The 21,194-nt window shown below is 38.3% G+C and overlaps 1 protein-coding gene across 2 annotated transcripts in view; it reads right to left on the minus strand.

Annotated features, from left to right (window-relative positions):
• The window catches only part of Pip5k1a (phosphatidylinositol-4-phosphate 5-kinase type 1 alpha), a 48,494-nt gene that overhangs the window by 12,233 nt on the left and 15,067 nt on the right, over positions 1 to 21,194 (minus strand). For both annotated transcript variants that reach the window (XM_046421539.2, XM_046421538.2), the window contains exons 3-8: positions 10,253 to 10,299; positions 7,580 to 7,660; positions 4,481 to 4,611; positions 3,988 to 4,105; positions 3,663 to 3,815; positions 2,203 to 2,502 (exon numbers count right to left, since the gene is read on the minus strand). In XM_046421539.2, the coding sequence (XP_046277495.1) occupies positions 2,203 to 2,502; positions 3,663 to 3,815; positions 3,988 to 4,105; positions 4,481 to 4,611; positions 7,580 to 7,660; positions 10,253 to 10,299 (830 nt within the window). The remainder of the gene's footprint in view (positions 1 to 2,202; positions 2,503 to 3,662; positions 3,816 to 3,987; positions 4,106 to 4,480; positions 4,612 to 7,579; positions 7,661 to 10,252; positions 10,300 to 21,194) is intronic.

The raw sequence follows: 21,194 nt of genomic DNA on the forward strand, positions 1-21,194 counted from the left end.
TGTGCTTGCCTAGCATGCGTGAGGCACTGGGTTCGATTCTCAGCACCACATTAAAAAAAATAATATAAAGCTATTGTGTCCACCTAAAATTAAAAAATAAATACTAAAAAAAAAAAAGAAGTAGTAGTAGTAGTAGCAGCAGCCTGGTCTCCCAGGTCAGGTGGTACATGCCTGTAATCCCAGGAACTCAGGAGGCTAAGGCAGGGGTATTGCAAATTTGTGGCCAGTTGCAAGTTCAAAGCCAGCCTCAATAACTTAGGGAGACCCTGTCTTAGAACAAAAAACAAAAAAGGGATGGGGATGTGGCTCAGTGGTTAAGCACCCCTGCGTTCAATCTCCTGTAACTAAAAATAAAGAAGCCTGGGTATACTTCCAGTGCTGTGAAAACTCAACCAAAGGTATGCTGATAGAAGGATGAAGTAAAAGGAGAGGAAAACCTAAGGCTAGGATAGTTTTTTTTGTGCACAGTGTGAAAAAAACCTGTCTCCATTGGTTGAGTAAGTCTCCAGTCCTTGCAATTGAAGGATACAATCTAAAATAGACATTATCCTTGGAAGCAGATGCAGACTGAGCAAACAAAGGCAAGAATGGACAATATTCTGGACTGAGCAGAGGAAGATGATTTTGCAAAAGCAGTTAAAACAACAACAACAAAGAAAAATCAGTAGGGAAATGTTGACCGAAAGAAAAAGGAAATGATTTACAGTCAAATGCTGCAGAAAATTGAGAAGTATTCTACTCAGTATGTAGGTGGTCACTTAAAGAGTAATTCTACTGAAGTAGTGAGAACAAAAAGGGAGGACACAGTAGGTTAGGACAGGAGTAAGAGCTGAGAAAGGAAAAGGAAGCCTGGAAACATCATTAGTTAAAAGCGCTGAAAAAAAAAAAAAGTCCCCCCAAACTTAAGATAGAATAGATAAAGCTCACTTGCATGTAGAAAGAAAGTAGCCAATAGAGGTGGAATCTAGAGAAAGGAAAGGAAGGGATGAAGAAGGTCATGAAGAAATAAGAAGAAAAAAAAGAGATTTATTTATTTATTTTTGCAGTATAGGAGCCTGAAAAGAGGGCTTCATAAATGCTAGGCAATCTACCACTGAACTACATCCCAGCCTTTTTAAAAATTTTTTTTTATTTGTTGATAGATGTTTATTTTATTTATTTATATGTGGTGGTAAGAATCAAACCCAGTGCCTCACACATGCCAGGCAAGTGTGCTACTGCTGAGTCACAACCCCAGCCCTCATCCCAGCCCCTTTCATTTTTATTATGAATCATTCATTTATATATTGGTACTGGAAATTGAACCCAGGGTGTGCTTTACCACCAAGCTACATCCCCAGCCCTTTTTAACATTTTATTTTAAAATAGTCTCACCAAGTTGCCCTGATTGGCCTCCAACTTGTGATATTCCTGCCTCAGCCTCCTGGGTAGCTACTATTATGAGCGAGCACCACTGTATCCAGTAAAATTAAGAATTTTTAAGATACACTTACAAATTAGTTATGAGCATAGCACAAAGGGATGAAACAGGATATAAAATTAAGGTGTTGAGAAACAAGTTGGGAATTAGGAATTAGAAATGGTTTTAACAGAATGCCAAACATTTGAAAATCCCTGTTGAGAGGAACAGGAAATGAAATGATGAGCAATACTGAAGTTCTAGGTAGAAGTGAATACCATAAATCTATAGATATGCCAGTTTACAAAGTTGTGTGATTCTTCTTCAATAGCACTCGGCTTCTAAGATACAAATTTGGATTTAGCAGACAAAATCAAAATCTGGGGAATGATGGTGCTAGTGTGAAAGTAAGTACAAAGTTTGACTATAAGACCCAGGCTATCTAGAGAAGGCCCAGTGAGAGGATAAACAGAAATTACAAATGGAAAGGCATGGTAAATTTAAAAGTCATTTTAAATGAAGTCTAGAACATGGAACTAAGGAATAGAGTTCCATCTCCCACAGACTCAGTCTCAAAGAACCAAGTTGTTTTTTTTTTTTAATATTTCTTTTTTTGTTGTAGCTATTATTTTGTTTATTTATTTATTTATTTTATGTGGTGTTGAGAATCGAACTCAGTGCTTCACACATGATAGGTGAGTGCTTTGTCACTAAGCCACAACCCCAGCCCTTCAAAGAACCGAGCTGCTTCAATTTCTGAGATTTTTTGATGTCTGAGAGAAAGGTAAATATGGCAAACTCACCAAACAGTCACGCTGCAGGGTCTTACAAAGAGCATTGTACATGTCAGCATCCAAAAAAAGACCATCGGGGATGTCTTGTAGGAAGTCCAGGTCTTTATAGGTGGGGAGAACCTTCTCTCGCTCTTTCTGAGAAGCCCGTCGTTTATATGTTGAGCCCTTGAGGTCATATTTCATATGCATCTTGACTGACCGAGGTAAAAGATTGTTCATCACCACAATTCGTATGTTCTTGCCACCTGCCTGCACACAGTACAGTCCATAGAATTTAGGCAGCAAAGTTCGAGGGTTCTGATTGAGATTCTAAGGGAACAAAAGTAAAACACAGTAAAGCAAGTTAGCTGCTTTCCAGTGAAATTCAAGGGCAAAGGTTGCCATCCATCCTCCCTTTGTCTCCTACATGGGATTCAGGCACAATCTGCTCATAAACCCACATCACATTGGGTCAAAATTTCCAAATGCATCTCAACAATGTGATCACCATCAACCTGAGCAACAGACCTTCCAACAAAGTAATCAGCTAAGATCCCAAACATATAATGGATATACTAATTCAAAAGGACAGTGTTTTTTTTTTTTTTAAATTCTTGTATTCCTAATTATAGTATATGTTCCTGGGGGTATTATGCAAAGCATAAAGTGTTTCCTAACTTCTCTAACACATAAGACAAAAAAAAAGCCCCCCCCCCGTTTTTGGTAATGAAGACTGAATCCAAGGGTGCTCTACCACATGAGCTATATCCCCAGCCCCACCTTTTGTAGTATTTTTGTTGTTGTTGTAGATGACAATACTTTTTATTTACTTATTTATTTATATGTGGTGATGAGAATCGAACCCAGGGCCTCGCATGAGCTAGGCGGGCGCTCTACTCTGAGCCACAACCACAGCCCATCCCCTAGCCCTCCCCCCTTTTTTGTGGTGCTGGGGATTGAACCCAGTGCCTTGTGCATGTGAGACAAGCACTCTACCAGCTAAGCTATATCCCCAGCCCTCCTCCAGCCCTTTTTAATTTTTATTTTGAAATAGGCTCTTGGGGCTGGGGATGTGGCTCAAGCGGTAGCGCGTTCGCCAGGCATGCATGCGGCCCAGGTTCGATCCTCAGCACCATATACAAAAAGATGTTGTGTCTGCCGAAAACTAAAAAATATATATTAAAAAAAATTCTCTCTCTCTCTTTAAAAAAAAAAAAAGAAAGAAAGAAAAAAGAAATAGGCTCTTGCTAAGCTGCTAGGGCTGGCCTTGAATTTGTGATCCTCCTGCCTCAGCCTCCCAAGTCTCTGGCATTACAAGTGTGCATCAACATGCCCTTCTACAAAACCCTTTTTAACCTAATGAGGCAAAAGTACAAAAACAAACAACTGTTAAGAAAACAACGCTGAACTGTCTTGGCTTGCTGAAGACAGCTTTATAGCCTTGTCCAGAAGTGTCCAGCAAAGGTGGCCAGTGTTCCTCTCCTCCTTACCATGTAATATCCTGGAAGCAACTTCTGCAGAAACTCCGCTTCTTTATGCTGGACTGTCTTGATGATGAATTCGTCATCACTGGACACGTAAAAAAGGGAACCACTAGCTCCAGAATTGCAGAGTTCAATCAGTGGCTCACTACATAAGGAATACTAAAGTCGAAAGAGAGGACAGTAAAAAAGATTCAAACTATCCCACACAGAAGTCAACTATGAATATATTTCTGTTCTAAGGAAAACTAGAACAAAACTGTGGAGAAAGTGAGCCTTGCTTGGGAACATCCCTCAAACCTGGAGTCACAGGGTGCTGATACGAGACACTTACCAAGTAATCATCAGGCCGGATGCCAAATAGCTCCCTGAAGTAGCGGAAAGCAACCGGTGCATAGGTTTTGAAACGAAAGTCATTGTAGTGATGAGCAGGGGTCAGGTTGCTCCCTTCACTATGAAGTTAAATAAAAGAAACCTTAGAGGAAGGTCAATTCATCTTCCTGAGAGAACCAGAGGGATTACTCTCTCCTGAGAAAACTGAATGGGACAAAGTCACAACAAGAAGATCAAGACATAGGAATCAGTATCTCCTGGCCAATGCTACTGTTTTTTTTTTTTTGGACAGATCACTCCACAGGCCAGAACCTCATGGCAGCATCTGCTCTCCAAATGCTCCAGTATTACATCAGCCTGTTTTGACCAGGCTGAGAACTAGCAGGCTAAGTATTACAAGTGAGTCAGGCCCAATTTCTTAAAATTGCCCTGAGTTGATTTGAAAAACCCACATTTTCAACGATATTCTTATAAATGTTAATTGACCTCTGTACCTGGGGAAGAAGATACTCTCCACCACGTAGAAATCTTGCATGAGGACATCCCGTTCTGGTTTGGTACTCAGGCTCCCCACAGTATGAGTAATGCCTAATTGGATGGCACCTTTCAAGGCTGATGAGGTTGTCTTAAGAAACAGAAGACAAATGACAGAGCTAAGCTTCTAGTATTAAGTCTGACCATAGCAATAAGACTAGGAAAAAGGAGCCTGAAGGAATACCCAAAAGCAAATATACCCTCAGTGGTTCAGGCTGAATTGTTATATTTGTTATTAACCTTAGTTACTTTGTAATTACTCCCGGAAAAGAGAAGGACAGTGAAGGTACAGTAGCAAGGTAGGACCATCTGAAACAGACTTAGCTAGACATAGTGTTCCCTTTTTATAGGACAGCCTCAACAAGAATGAATATCTATATGTGGAAGATAGACTGTACTGAAAGAATAATCTTAGGACTCACTTGTAAGATTTCCTTCCCCCTGAGGTCCCACAAACATCAATTCATCTGATATAAAATTAACCAATACTTTGACTTGACTATGTAGTTACATAAGCTTCAGTCCTCTAAAAAAGGGTATGACTAACATGTCAAAGACAATTTATTGCCAAAAAGTTCTGAAGAAAGCATGAAAAATTAAAATTACTTCTGAGGTGGGTTTGGGGATATAGCTCACTTGATAGCGTGCTTACCTTGCATGCACAAGGCCCTGGGTTCAATCCCCAGCACCATAAAAAAAAGAAAACAAAAAAATTACTTTTGAGGAGTATTTAGATTTAAGATTGTTATACTAGGGCTAGGGTTCAGCCCAGTGTACAGCGCTTGCCCATACCATGTGTGAGGCACTGGGTTTGATGCTCAGCTCTACAGAAAAATAAAGGTATTATGTCCATCTACAACTAAAAAAAAAAAAAGAATCATTACACTACAGTCAAAACACATATAGAAGAATAAAGAATTCTAAATCTAAGATTTCAATCCCATTGCAAAATATCATATCATCTATATCTGTGCTACTAATACAATGCTCTCTTAGTGATCACAGTCCTGGGGCTTGATCCCAGGGATGCTCTACCATGAGTCAGATCCCTAGTTCTTTTCATTTTCCTTGAGTTAGATCCTTAGTTCTTTTCATTTTCTTATTTATTTGTTTATTTGGTGGTGTTGAGGATTGAACCCAGGGCACTTTACCACTGAGTGACATCCCCAGGACTTTTTATTATTTTTGAGAAAGGGTCACACTAAGTTGCTGAAGCAGGCTTAAAACTTTTTTTTTTAATATGTATTCCTCAGTTCTTTTTTTTTTTTTTTTTTTTTTTTTGAGAGAGAGAGAGAATTTTTAATTTTTTTTTCTTTTAGTTTTCGGCAGACACAACATCTTTGTTTGTATGTGGTGCTGAGGATCAAACCTGGGCCGCACACATGCCAGGCAAGCGTGCTACCGCTTGAGCCACATCCCCAGCCCCCAGGCTTAAAACTTATGGTACTCTTGCCTCAGACTTATGAGAAGCTGGGCTTACAGACTTGTGCCATCACACCTGGCAATATGGACATTTCACTTATTTCCCTCATATGGACCCCCATCAGACATTACTTGTAATTCCACTCAGGCCTCAGCAGACATTAAAATTACAAATAATCTTTCAAGTGTTTGCCACCCTAATCAGATCAGAAACTCACTTTTTTTTTTAGTTATACATGGACACAATATCTTTATTTTGTTTATGTATTTTTATGTGGTGCTGAGGATTGAACCCATGGTCTCCTATGTGCGAGGTGAGCGTTCTACCACTGAGCCACAAACCCCAGCCCCCAGAAACTCACTTTTTTATATCAATGTTCAGTACATAAAGAGCTCAATAAATGTCTGTTAAGTGACATGAGCCTCAAAGCCTACTCCAGACACAGACAAATGAGAAAAATAAGTTAGTCCACTTCTGTTACTTGGAAAAATGAAATAAAAGCAAAGAACGGACACAAAATTTACATGGACCCCGAGAAACCTGAGCTACAAGATATTTTGCAATTTGTATCAGACAATGTATAGATGCTAAAGCATTGACCTTTGGGAAGCCTAAGCTTCTCCAAATTAGTTCAGAACTGAATGAAGAACTGATAAGGAGAGAGGGCAGGGTGCAAAGAGAAGGTTTATGAAGAAGATAGGAAGGAAAGATGAGAAAGATTGATGACAACAGGACAAAATAGCAAAAAGAACAAAAACAAATTTTCGGCGGACACAACATCTTTGTTTGTATGTGGTGCTGAGGATCGAACCCGGGCCGCATGCATGCCAGGCGAGTGCGCTACTGCTTGAGCCACATCCCCAGCCAAAAACAAGATTTTTTTAAAAATTACAAAAAAAATAAAGAATCCAACCTGCTTCCTATTTATGGTATTACCAGGTAAAATATGGCCTTCACTTCATGAACATCCAGCAACAAAGAAAAGACAAAAGTATTGCAGAAACATGGGTTCCTGTGGCAAAGTGAGAATGGCCTACCAGTTACATATCTACTCCTAACAGTGAGACACAGTTTCTTCAGGCTCAATGAAATAGCAATGAGCTATTTTGTTCATTTGTTCATTAAGATCATAATCTGCTGGGGATGTAGCTCAATGGTAGAGCACTTGCCTAGCTTACTCAAGGCCCTAGTTTCAGTCCTTAGAACTACAAAAACAAAACAAAACAAAATTAAACACATGTATATAGATAGAAAACAATCCACCCTTTGTGAAAAAAATTCTAAAGCTAAGTTACATGATGGTCATTGTCCAAAGTCTTAAGACTATCAAGAAATGGGACAATATGTGGAGAATAGTATTAAGGTGGCAGTGTTGTGCCTGCTGAGTTCTCAAAGTAAGATGAGAGGGTTCAATCCAGACTCACCTTTTTTTTTTTTTGTAATGGGGATTTAAAACAAGGTACTTTACCATTGAGCTACATCACCAGCCAAACTTTTTCTTTTGATACAGGGTCTCACTAGTTGCTTAGGGCCTTGTTAAGTTGCTAAGTCTGGCCTTGAACTAGTGAACCTCCTGTCTCAGCTGCCCAAGTTGCTGGGATTATAGGTGTGTGCCACTGCGGCTGGTGAGACTGACCTTTTTATATGTTGTCTCTCCTGAGGAATCCACACTTCGGTGGCCTATTTTCTTGATGGGCAGTGTAGAGGCACAAGGTACCTAGAAAATAGAGTCAAGATCAAAATATGATTTCCATGTTAATACAACAAATAGCTATACTGATGGTATATTAAAACATACAAAACCTAAACACATCCTTTCTAGATCAAGAACATTTTATAAAATCTTTAGGTTGGGGTTATAGCTCAGTGGAAGAGTGCTTGCCTCATATGTATGAGGCACTGAATACAATCCTCAGTGCCACATGAAAGTAAATAAATAAAATAAAGGTACTGATTCCATCTACAACAACAATAAAAAATCAGAAGTTCCACCCCATGCAAATACACAGCTATCAAGTTTCTTCCCAATGTATTAACTGGGAAAAAAAAAAAAAAAATCAGAAGAAAATTCCAAAGGACATATATTTCACCTTTGGCCTGAGAAAGATGACAAGAAATAAAATGATTATCATTAGAGAAAAGCAGAAAGAGCAAAAGCAGGGAATAGAAGCCCCATAAAAATGGATAACTTCATCCACAAAAGCAAGACAGGTTAGAAACAGAGTTTCACACTTTTTTTTTTTTAAATTGGTATGGAATTTTGCTATGTTACCCAAGCTGACCTGATCCTGAACTTCTTGGCTCAAGCCATCATCCTGTCTCAGTCTCCCAAGTACCTGTAAGCTGCCACCATACCTGGCTTTTTTGTTTCACCAGCTTTGTTTTAGAAATTACTTCTTCTCTAATCCGCAACCCAGTCTCAGTGTTATTTGCTCAAACTGAATTCACCAGCAGAAATTTTATTTTCCACCCACAAAACAGCCCCTGAAATAGGGGAAGAATAAGACAGAGCAGAATCTAAAAGGCTATTCCCCAAGAGCCAAGATGCCAGTGCAACAGACATGAAGGTATTCTTCATAATGATAATACTCAGAAAAGCCTGTAGTCCTAATCCAAAGGGTCTGCATTCTGAGGCCTCTGAAACAAAATGTAAGAGGTAGGCAAGAAGTGAGAGAAGGGCTGGGAAATACTCATGGGGAAAAAGTTAAACAAAAATATTCTATACAAAAAAGAAAAAGCTGGGAGGTTATAGAATTCCTAGTGATTAAAAGTGTTTCCTATGCACTGAAGGTATGTGAACAAGAAAAAGTAACAGCAAAACAAAAGAATGAGTTTCAATACCAGACTGCCTGGATTTGAATCTCAACCTTATTAATACCACTTAATAGTTGTGTAATTTTGGGCAAGTTACAGAACCTCTCTAATCCTCACTTTCTTCATCTGTAAAACACAGATAACAACACTTATCTAACAGTTATTCATGTCCTTGGGGGTTGTTTGCAGGATTAAATAAGAACATCTATAAAGGGCACTTAAATAAAGTATTTGCTGTTAAGTTTTAGACACACTGCAATTGGTACATTAAGAAATGTCCAACAAATGTGAGGTTGTTAATATTCATAATGAAATGACAAAAGAAGAATTGTAACAATTTGTAGCCTATCAAATATACAAAAGAGTTAGGTAAAGTGGTATATGCCTATAATTCTGGTGATCCTGGAGGCTGAAAAGGAGGATTAAAAGTTTGAAGCCAGCAGGGTGCAGTAGCACATGCCTGAAATTCCAGCAGTTCTGGATGGTGAGGCAAGAGAATTGCAAGTTCAAAGCCAGCCACAGCAGTTTAATGAGGCCCTAAGCAACTCAGTGAGACCCTGTCTCTAAATAAAATACAAAAAAGGACTGGAGGGCTGGGGCTGTAGCTCAGTGGCAGAATGCTTGCCTGGCACAAATGAGATGAATGAGGCCGTGGGTTCAATCCTTAGTGCCACATAAAAATAAAAAATTAAAATAAAGTCATTCTGTCTAGCTACAACAACAACAAAAAGGGTTGGAGATGTGACTCAGTGGTTAAGCCACACTGGGTTCAATCCCTGGTACCCTCCCCACCAAATATTTGAGGCCAGCCTGAGCAATTCAGCAAGAACCTGTCTCAAAATAAAATTAGAGCTGGGCACAGTGGAGACACCTGTAATCCCAGAGACTTGGGAGGCTGAGGCAGGAAGACTGGGAGTTCAAAGCCAGACTCAGCAATTTAGCAAGACCCTAAGCAACTTAGCAAGAACTTGTTTCTAAATAAAATATAAAAAGGGGGTGCTAAGGATATATATAGCGCAGGTGGTAGAGTGCTTGCCTTGCATGCACAAGGCCCTGGGTTCAATCCCCAGTACAAAAAAAAAAAAAAAAAAGCAGGGGGTGGGTGGTGCTGGGAATGTGGCTAGTGGTTAAGTACCCCTGGGTTCAATCCCAGGCACCAAAAAAATCAAGTAAGAAAAGGGCTGGGGATGTAGTTCAGTCATAGAGCACTTATCCAGTGTACACAGGCCTTGGGTTCAATCTCTGTATTATAAAAAACAACATGGGGGTGGGGGTGGGGGAGGAAGCACCTGTCTAGGGCTGGGATGTAGCTAGTTAGTTGGTAGATTACTTACCTGGTATGCTTGAGAACCTGGATTCCATACCCAATTCCACAAAATAAGAAAGAAAGAAAATAACCTTCCTAATTTCCAATGCTTAAGCAGAGGGAAAATAAAGATGCTATAAAGAGACACCCTCTTATATCAGGATTAAAATTTAAGTATATAAAACTTACCTCAGATGCAGATGCCATAGCTCTCTTGATTCCAGGTACTGATGCTGCTTAAAAAAAAAAAAGAAAAAGAATTTAAGTATATATATATATATATATATATATATATATATATATACACACACACACACACACACACATACACACAATCTCTATCAAATACACTACAAGAATCAAAGTTTGAGGCACATCAAATAAGACCATAAACTCTTGCTCAGTGATACCATATCCTTTTGAATAATGCTTTCAAATATCACTTCAAATGAGAATAAAAACTGTCAAACTGAGAATAAGAAAACCATACAAGCCAGATGTAGTGGCACACAAATTTAATCCCAGCAGCTTGGGAGGCTGAGGCCCTAAGCAACTCAGTGAGACCCTGTACCTAAACAGAATACATGTATATATGTATACATAATACATATATATTTGGGGTGGGGGTACCGGGGATTGAACTCAGGGACATTCAACCACTCATCCCCAGCCCTATTTTTTGTATTTTATTTAGAGACACGGTCTCACTGAGTTGCTTAGTGCCTTGCTGTTGCTGAGGCTGCCTCTGAACTTGCAATCTACCTGCTTCAACCTCCCAAGCCACTGGGATAAACAGGTGTATGCCACTGCACCCAGCTATTAAATAGAATATTAACAAACAAACAAATAAACAACAAAAAAACCCAACACCAAAAATATACATTATGCAGTCCTTACGCATATTTCATTATTGTTCTAGCCCCTTTTCTTATTCAAGTGGTCATATTTTCTCTGAGAAACACAATTTGTCTTCCCTACTCCAATTGTGGGAATTGAACCCAGGACACTTTACCACTGAGCTATATCCCAAGTTCTTTTATTTTTTTGAGACAGGTTCTTGCTAGCCCAGGCTGGCCTCAAACCTGTAGGTAATGTAATTACTCTTAATACATTTAACCATCAGAGTCAAAAGTCACACTGAAAGAGAAAAGATATAAGAGATACCCAGGACCCAATAGAGACCCTGAGGTGTTACCTGATAATTTATTCTTTTAAGGTATATCTATAGTACTTCAGAGCAAATCTATGGTACTTCCCTCCTATAAAACAGGTAGAAAGCTGATTTATGGAAATGAGGAAGAGAAAATAATGTCAAAATGATAAAGAAGCATTCACATGGAAATTGAAAAATACTTTCTTAAATGAAGAATGGGTCACAGAAGAAATCTAATAAAAATCAAGAAAAAATATTGAATGTAAGGAATAGTTGGATGAGATCTGTGCAGCAAACATATTGTTACATTGAGATTTTTGGATATCAAATTCAATATATTTTATGGCATCTCCTATATGTTTGAAAAAAAGATTATAACGATTGTTAGATTATCTGAAGTGCCTATACATAGCCAATATCAAGTAGCATCCCTACAAACATGGGTTTTCTAGACACTAAGAGGACAGTTTGGTTCTCATGTAAAGTGTTAGGCACTATAATTATCTTACATTCCAGGCTGTTTCCTCATTTACATGTACAAAGTTAACCATTCAAGTGTTTTGTTTTCTTCATTTAGATCCTAATTTGCAAAATTTTAGTACTAATAAAAATGTAAAAGTTTGGGGCTGGGGATGTGGCTCAAGGGGTAGCGCGCTCGCCTGGCATGCGTGCGGCCCAGGGTCGATCCTCAGCACCACATACAAACAAAGATGTTGTGTCCGCCAAAAACTAAAAAATAAATATTAAAAAAAAAAAAGTAAAAGTTTTTAAAAAAATCAAGAAACAAATAATAACAGAGATACAACTTATCAAAATCTCTATGACAGCATGAAAGTAGTTCTAAGAGGAAAAATATATAGCACTAAGTGTCTACACTGGGAAAAAAAAAAAAAGGATCCCAAATAAAGTTTATGTTCCACCTCAAGGCTTTAGAAGAAGAAAAACAAACTAACTCTAAAACCAGAAGACAGAAAATAATTTAGATCAGAGGCAAAAATCGATGAAATTTAGAGTAAAAAAAAAAAAACAATACATAGGCCTTGCAGAATGGTTCATGCCTATTCCCAGTGGCTTGAGAGGCTGAGGCAGGAGGATCAAGAATTCAAAACCAGCCTCAGCAATTCAGTGAAGCCCCAAGCAACTCAGTGAGACCCTACCACTAGATAAAAATTTAAAAAGGAAAAAAGGGCTGGGGATGTGACTCATTGGTTGGAGCCCCTGGGTTCAATCTCAGGCATCAAAAAAGACAAAACAAATTAAAAAAAAAAAAAAAACACTCACACACACACACAAACACTGGAGAAGCTAGGGATTGAAGGAACTTACCTCAAAATCATAAATGCCATTTATAACAAATCCAAAGTCAATACCATACTGAATGCAGGAAAACGAAAAAAGCATTTCCTCTAAATCAAGAACAAGACAAGGCTATCTACTCTCACCACTCCTATTCAATACAGTCCTTAAAACATGAGCCAGTTATCAGGCAAGAAAAGGAAATCAAGGGGATACAAATAGGAAAAGAAGTCAAACTATCTGTTTGTTAATGACATAATCCTATACCTAGAAGACCCAAAAACCACCAGAAGGCTTCTATAGCTTACAAATGAATTCAGCAAAGTAGCAAGATACAAGATCAACACCCATTAAATCAATAATTTTCCTATACTCCAACAGTGATTCAACCAAGGAAGAAATCAGGAAAACCATTCAATTCACAATAGCCTCAAACAAACAAACAAACAAAAACAAACTAACTGGGAATTGATTAACCAATGAGGCAAAAGAGGTCCACAATGAAAATAACAGAACATCCAAAGAAAGAAATCAAAGACCTTAGAAGATGGAAAGACATTCTATGTTCTTGGATAAGCAGAACTAATATTGTCAAAATGACCATACTACCAAAAGCAGTATACAAATTCAAAGCAATCCATATCAAAATACCAATGACATTCTTCACAGAAGTAGAAAAAAACATTTTTAACATTCACTTGGAAGACTAAGAGACCCAGAATAGCCAAAGCAATACTAAGCAAGAAAACTGAAGTCGACGTCACAATACCTGACCTGAAACTATAATACAGAGCTGTAGAAATAATAACAGAATGGTACTGGCATCAAAACAGACATGAAGACCAATGGAACAGAATAGAAGGCACAAAGACAAACTTATATACCTTCAGCCATCTAATATTTGACAAAGTGTTAAAAATATATTTTAAAGATATCCTTTTTAACAAATGGTACTGGGAAAACTGAATAGCTATATGTAGAGTGTGAATAGACAGCCTACAGAAATCTCCCAGAAATGGGAGGAAATCTTGTCCAGCTACTTCTCCAAAATATATAATAACTCAAAAAGCATAACACCAAACCCCCACCCCAAATAACCCATCAATAAATGGGCCAAAAAAAAAAAAAAACTAAACAGAAACTTCTCAAAAGAAGAAACACAGTTGGCCCACAAATATATGAAAAGATGTTTAACATCTCTAGCATCTAGGGAAATGTAAATCAAAATTACACTAAGATTTCATCTTACTCCAGTCAGAATGGCAATGATCAAGAAGAAATAATAAATGCTAGAGAGGCTGTGGGGGAAAAGGTGCAATTTTACATTTTGGGTGATGGAACCACCATATGACCCAGCTCTCCAACTCCTTGGTATTCTCCCAAAAGATCTAAAACCAGCGTATTACAGCAGTACAGTCATCTCAATGTTTACAGCCACACAATTCCCAATAGCTAAATTATGGAATCAACCCAGGTGCCCATCAGTAGATGAATGGAATGGGTTAAGAAATTGTGTGTGTGTGTGTGTACACGTGCACATGGATAATGGAGTTCTACTCAGCCATAAAAAAAGAATGAAATTATGACATTTTCTGGTTAAATGGATGGAAATGGAGAATACCATGCAAAGTGGAAAAAGCCAAACTCAGAAACTCAAAGGTCGAATGCGTTCTCTCATCTGCGGACACTAGAGTAAAATAAAGGAAGGGGAAAGGAAAGATGGGATAACATAAAGAGAAGAATGGTAATGTAGAAGATCAAGAGGCATAGAGGACAAACAGGTAATGGGGGAGCAATGTAGAAAGAATTCTTTAAAAACCACGTTATGTGCATATATAAATACACCACAGGGAATTTTACCTTTATGCTAGGTAGGAAGAACCAATCAAATATAAATAAAAAGATGACTGAATGGAAGTCTAGTGGAGGAAGGAGAATGGGAGAAGTACAGAAGGGAAAAGAGGGAGGGAAAGAGAGTCAGGTGGGATCATGAACTGACTTTGTTTTGTTGATCATGTGTATGATCATGTATCTTCAATGTGATCATGAATGAAGGTTATGGAACAACAAACCATTAAGAGAAGATTTAACCTTTCAGAGCAGATTTTTCTGTTGATATGGTATTTTGGTCACTTTCTAAACACACCTACCTTTTTTTTGGGGGGGGGGCGGTTACTGGAGACTGAACCCAGAGGCACTTTACCACTGAGCTACATCCCCAGACCTTTTTATTTTTTAAGACAGGGTCTTACTAAGTTGCTTAGGACCTCAATGAACTGCTGAGGCTGGCCTCAAACGTGGGATTACAAGCACATGTCACCATACTTAGCTAAACACATTCACTCTTGAAGTCTTTCTCAAATGTAAGTGGACAAAGGCATATATTAATAATATTTATAAGGAGCTGGGATTGTGGCTCAGCGGTAGAGCGCTCACCTAGCACATGGGAGGCCCTGGGTTTGATCCTCAGCACCACATAAAAATAAATAAAATAAAGATATTTAAAAAAAATAATAAGATTAACTACAGATTTATCTTACACATCTTCAGTGAACATATATTTAATAAATTTTATTTATTTAAGGTGCTGGGGGTTGAATCCAGGGCTTGAACATGACAGGCAAGCACTCTACCCTTGAGCTACATCCCCAACTCCTAATAAGTAAATTTGAAACACCACATTCTTGTTCATGGTAAAAATCAAGATGAGGATGTACGAATGCAGAATCAATTGCAAAATCAACTTCTATCTGTACCAATTTTTTTTTTAGCTTCTAATTGACTTTAGTGTTGGTGGTATAGTGGTGAGGATAGCTTGCCTTCCAAATGACTTTAGTAAGAAAACTAATCAAATATCTGGAAATTAGAATGATTCACAATCTGAAAAACTCATATAACAATTTGGGCTGGGGATGTGGCTCAAGCGGTAGCGCGCTCGCCTGGCATGCTTGCGGCCCGGGTTCGATCCTCAGCACCACATACAAACAAAGATGTTGTGTCCGCCAAAAACTAAAAAATATTAAAATTCTCTCTCTCTTAAAAAAAAAAACACTCATATAACAATTAAATGTTGCAATCTCTACAGTTCTCTACCTTTATTTTATTTATTTTTATGTAGTGCTGAGGATCGAACCCAGTGCCTCACATGTGTAAATGCTCTGCCACTGAGCCACAACCCCAGCTCCTCTATATTTTTAATAGATGGCTTTTATGATCCCTGGCTTAATTGTATCATCTTCTTTTTTGAGGGGAGGGGAAGGGTACCGGGGTTGGAACTCAGGCACTCAACCACTGCGTCACATCCCCAGCCTTATTTTGTATTTTATTTAGATAGGGTCTGAGTTGCTCAGTGACTTGATTTTGCTGAAGCTGGCTTTGAACTTATGATCCTCCTGCCTCAGCCTCTGGAGTTGCTGGGATTACAGGCATGCGCTACCGTGCCCAGTTATATCTTTTTTTTTTTTTAATTAGAGCTTTATAGCTATACCTAGTAGTTCTGCTCATCCTGACAAATTGATACATGCATGGAATTTAATTTCAGTTCATCAGGAAAATTGTTCTTTGTACTTAACTAAAAAGAAATCTTTTTTTTTTTTTGGTAGATGGACATAATACCTTTATTTTATTTATGTATCTTCTAGTGGTGCTGAGGATCAAACCCAATGCCTCATACATGCAAGGCAAGCACTCTGCCACTGAGCCACAATCCCAGCCCTGAGAAATCTTTTTTTTTTTTAAGAGAGAGAGAGAGAGAGAGAGAGAGAGAGAGAGAGAGAATTTTTTAAGAAGTGTACAAATGAAAGGAAAAAAAACCTCACATGGCAACACTTGGCCTGGGAATGTCTGTCAGACAATTTTTAAAGAGAATATGATTCATCATCACGAGGGCTGGGAATATAACTCAGTGGTACAACACTCCTAGGTTCAATTCCCAGTACTGAAAAAAATTACCCTTCTTTTTTTTTTTTTAATTTTTTTTAATATTTATTTTTTAGTTTTTTTCGGCGGACACAACATCTTTGTTTGTATGTGGTGCTGAGGATCGAACCCGGGGCCACACGCATGCCAGGCGAGTGCGCTACCGCTTGAGCCACATCCCCAGCCCAAAATTACCCTTCTTTAGAGGAAATTTTTCTTACAAAGATTTTGGATTCTGCCATTCCCCCATCTAACCCCCAACTTTTTACTGTCAGTCTATACTTGGAAATGTGTCATGTACTGCCCAAGATAAAAGAAACTACAGACTGACAACCTGGCCATAAATGCTATAGTTAGTCCTACACCAGCTTGTCCTCACTAGATTGATTTTCTTTCTTTCTTGATTACTTTCTCTTTTTGATACTGGGGATTAGACCCAGGGACACTATAATCCCTACCGCCCCCCCCCCCTCTGAGATGGGTCTCAATAAATTGCCCAGGTTGGCCTTGAACTCACAATGCTTCTGCCTCAGCCTCTACTAGCTGGGATTACAGACATGCTCAACCATGCCCATTGGCCTTTGTACTATTTCTTTTTTTTTTGGTGCTGCTGACTGAACTCAGGGCCACGCACATATTAAGCACAGGCTATATTACTGAGTTACACTCCCAGATCCTGCTCTGGTTCATTTGTTCATATTTAATACATCTCTGCCCTAGTTCAAATACTGAATTATTATTTCTGCTTTCTTATTTAGGCATCAACCCCCTCTACTTCAATGTATCACTAAGCTTCAATGCTGATAGATTTTTTTAGAAAGGTTGTTTTTTGTCTTTTGTATCAGGAAATTGAACCCAGGGCACATAACAACAGAGCCACAAATTCTGCCCTTATTATTCTTTATTTTGAGATAAGGTCTTGCTAAATTGCTGAGACTGGCTTTGAGCTCGTAATCCTCCTGTCTCAGCCTCCTGAGCACGGGGATTATAGGCACCATACCCAGTTTAGAAAGGTTATTTATCTTTTTTTTTAATTTTTTTTAAGCTGTAGATGATACAATTTTTATTTATTTCTTTTTATGTGGTGCTGAGGATCGAACCCAGTGCCTCATGTGTGTGAAGCAGGCATTCTACCACTGAGCTACAACCCCAGCCCCAAGGTTATTTATCTTACAATCACACAACTTACACTTAATAATAACACTTTAAAAGCTTACAAATACATTTGGCCCTGAAAACATTACATGGAATGGAACTTCTTTAAGAACTTAAGAAACATCTATCAAATGTAATGGGTAAAACTTACTTGCTGATTGGGAGCAAAAAACTATAAGACAAAAACCCTTAAAAAACCCTAATACAGGGCTGAGGTTGTGGCTCAGCGGTAGAGTACTCGCCTTGCACATGCGAGGCCCTGGGTTCGATCTTCAGGACCACATAAAAATTGTGGGGCTGGGGTTGTGGCTCAGTGGCAGAGCGCTCGCCTAGCATGTACGAGGCACTGGTTCGATCCTTAGCACCACATAAAAAATAAAGATAAAAACTTTTTATAAAAAGGTATTGTGTCCAACTACCACTAGAAAATAAATATTTTAAAAAAAACTCTAAGACAGAACCCTTAAAAAATAAATTCAATAATAATTTCATACTAAGGATCAAACTCAAGGTCTCATGAATACTAAGCAAGCACTCTACCACAGAGCTACACTCCTATACCCCCACCATTCCTCCAAAAAAAAAAAAAAAAAATGGAGACTGTAGAAATACTTTCTGCAGTATTATTGAATTTTATTTAAAAGATTCCAAAGGGGCTGGGTGTGATGGCTCATTCCTGCAAATTCCAGCTACTTGGAAAATTGAGGCAAGAAGATCATAAATTCGAGGCCAGCCTTGGCAACTTAGCAAGACCCTGTCTCAAAAATAAAAATAACAAGGACTAGGATGAGGCAAGGTGAAAGGGAAAAGTCCTGGGAAAGGATACCGGACAAATTATATTGTTACATTATGTGCATGTACCAATATGTAACAAATAATCACACTATTACATAAAATTATAATGTGCCAATAAAAAAATGTGGAGGAGAAAAGAAAAGAATTGGGAATATAGCTCAGTGTTCAATCCTCAGCAATACACACACATATCCCTCAGATTTGTTAAGGATAATATAAATGCGAATTTTTTTCCCTTGAGGTTCTACCTTCTTTTGGGATAAGGGGATCTATCCTTCAATCTTACTGATAGAGGATTAAGAGTACAGTCCTCAGTTCCTCTTGATGAAATTAACAATATTCAGTTCCTGTGGCAGCAAGCATCAATGTCACTGGCAAAAATAGCAGGAAACTTCCAGGAATGGTGGCACATACCTATAATTCCATCAATTTAGGAAGCTGAGGCAGGAGGATCAGAAATTCAAGGTCCCCAAAATATAACAGGACTCAACAGAAGATAAAAAGGGTTGGGGACTTTTGGCTATCATGGATAATGATGCTATGAATATTGATGTACAAGTTTTTATATGAACATGTGTTTTCAATTCTCTTGGGAGATATACTCCTGAAAGTGGTTAAGTAACTCACTTTTTATTTTTTTGTGTGTGGTTCTGGGATGGGACCCACAGACTACTGTATGCTGCTGAGCAGCTGTTGCACCATGGAGCAGTCCTGCGTTTAATCATGTGAGTAATTGAACTGCCAAACTGTTTTCCAGAGACGGCACCAGTTTATATTCCCTCCACCAATGTCTGAGGCTCCAGTGTCTCTATCTGCTCTTCAATTCTTGTTATTTTCTGTGTGTTCTAATTATAACACCTTAGTGGCTGCATGATTTTCATTTACATTTGCCTGAAGACTAACAATTTGGATCACTTTTAATGTGCTTATTGGTCATTTGTGCTCTCTTTTTGAAGAACTATTAAAAACCTTCACCCAGCTGGGCATAGTGGTGCACATCTGTGGTTCTAGATGCTCAGGATGCCAAGGCGGGGAAGATGGCGAGTTCAATGCCAACCTGGGCAAATTGGTGAGACTCTGTCTCAAAAAAAAAAAAGTGGTGGTGGTAGTAGTGATGGTTAACTTGGTGGTGGAATGCCCCTGGGTTCAATCCTCAATATAAAAAGCAAAAACAGAAACAAAAACCTGGGTCACTTAAAAAAATTGTTTGGGGTTGTTTTTCTTTTCATTGTTTAAGTTCTTTGTACATTTTTGGTACTATATCCTTAACAGGCATATGATTTTCAAGTATTTTCTCCTGTTACATGGGTTTCTTTTCCCTCATTATAGTATCATTTAATACCCTAAGTTTAAAAATGGGATGAAGCATAATTCATCTGTTCTTTGTTTGCTTGTGCTTTTGGTGTTAAATCTAAGACACTGTTACCTAATCCAAGGTCACAAAGATCAACCATTTTATTTTCTCCTAAAGGTGTAGAATTTTAGCTGTTACCTTTAGGTCTTTGACATTTTAAGTAAATTTTTGACGCTCAATTCTTCTGTAATGTGGACATCCAGTTGTCCAACATCGTTTATTAAAAAGATTACCCTTTCTCCAGTGAATAAGTTTGGCACCCTGTCAAAAACAAATTGACCTTATATATATGGATTTATTTCTGGGCTCCCAGTTCTATTCTATTGTCTATTTTTATGCCAGTTACTATATAACCTTGATGACTATACTTTAGTATAGTCCTCTAACATTTACATTTTATAGAGAAAGCTGACAAGACCTGGTTATTGATTTAATGAGTGGGGAAACATAACCACTTTGGGGACTTTTCTGAACCTTTGCCATTTGAATACTGTGTTGTCCTCCTTCCTGGTAACCTTTTTAGAATTCCAGGAGGTAAGATACCTTTTCCAGGGGACACATTTGCAGACAGACAAGATGAAGATACTATGTATTCTCTCTCCTGTGACTCAGGGAGTTTAAAAAGAGAGTGATTATGTGCTGTAAATATTTTTTTAAAAATAATTTTTTTTTTCACAGTAGAAATTAGAAGTTTATTAAAGGACAGCAGAAAAGACTTCTCCCGGAGGAAGAAGGGGACCCAAGAGGTGGAATCCCTTAAATATTTTTTTTTTAAAGAGAGAGGGAGAGAGAGAGAGAGAGAAAGAATTTTAATATTTATTTTTTAGTTATCGGTGGACACAACATCTTTGTATGTGGTGCTGAGGATCGAACCCGGGCCGCGCGCATTCCAGGCAAGTGCTCTACCGCTTGAGCCACATCCCAGCCCTGCTGTAAATATTAATTGTTACCCTTTGTTGACAGAAAGTGTCAGAGAGCCATGCATGGCAGTCCTGTGCCCTAGGATTTGTCTAGAGCCATTCTGTCCAATACTATCATCACCAACCATACAGGGCTATCCAGGACCTGAAATGTGGCAAGAACAACTGGGAATTGAATTTTAAATTTTGTTCACTTTCTTTTCTTTTTTTGTTAAATTTCAATTGATTTAAATTTACATTTAAAAACTGAAACTTGATTTGACTTATTTTAAAAATTCTTAAGTATATTTGAAATAATTTGAATCTTATCTTCTTTTACCAGTGTTAATTTTATAAATTATAACTACAGACCAAGTATTTATGATGGAAGTTTAGCATCATGAAATTGTCAAATCAAGATAGAATGTCGGGGCTGGGGATGTGGCTCAAGCGGTAGCGCGCTCGCCTGGCATGCGTGCGGCCCGGGTTTGATCCTCAGCACCACATACAGACAAAGATGTTGTGTCTGCCAAATACTTAAAAATAAATATTAAAATTCTC

The sequence above is a fragment of the Marmota monax genome, unplaced genomic scaffold, assembly GCF_021218885.2.
Source record: "Marmota monax isolate L192 unplaced genomic scaffold, Marmota_monax_Labrador192_F-V1.1 WCK01_AAM20220418_F8-fsc00108, whole genome shotgun sequence".
In the NCBI taxonomy this organism is placed as follows: domain Eukaryota; kingdom Metazoa; phylum Chordata; class Mammalia; order Rodentia; family Sciuridae; genus Marmota; species Marmota monax.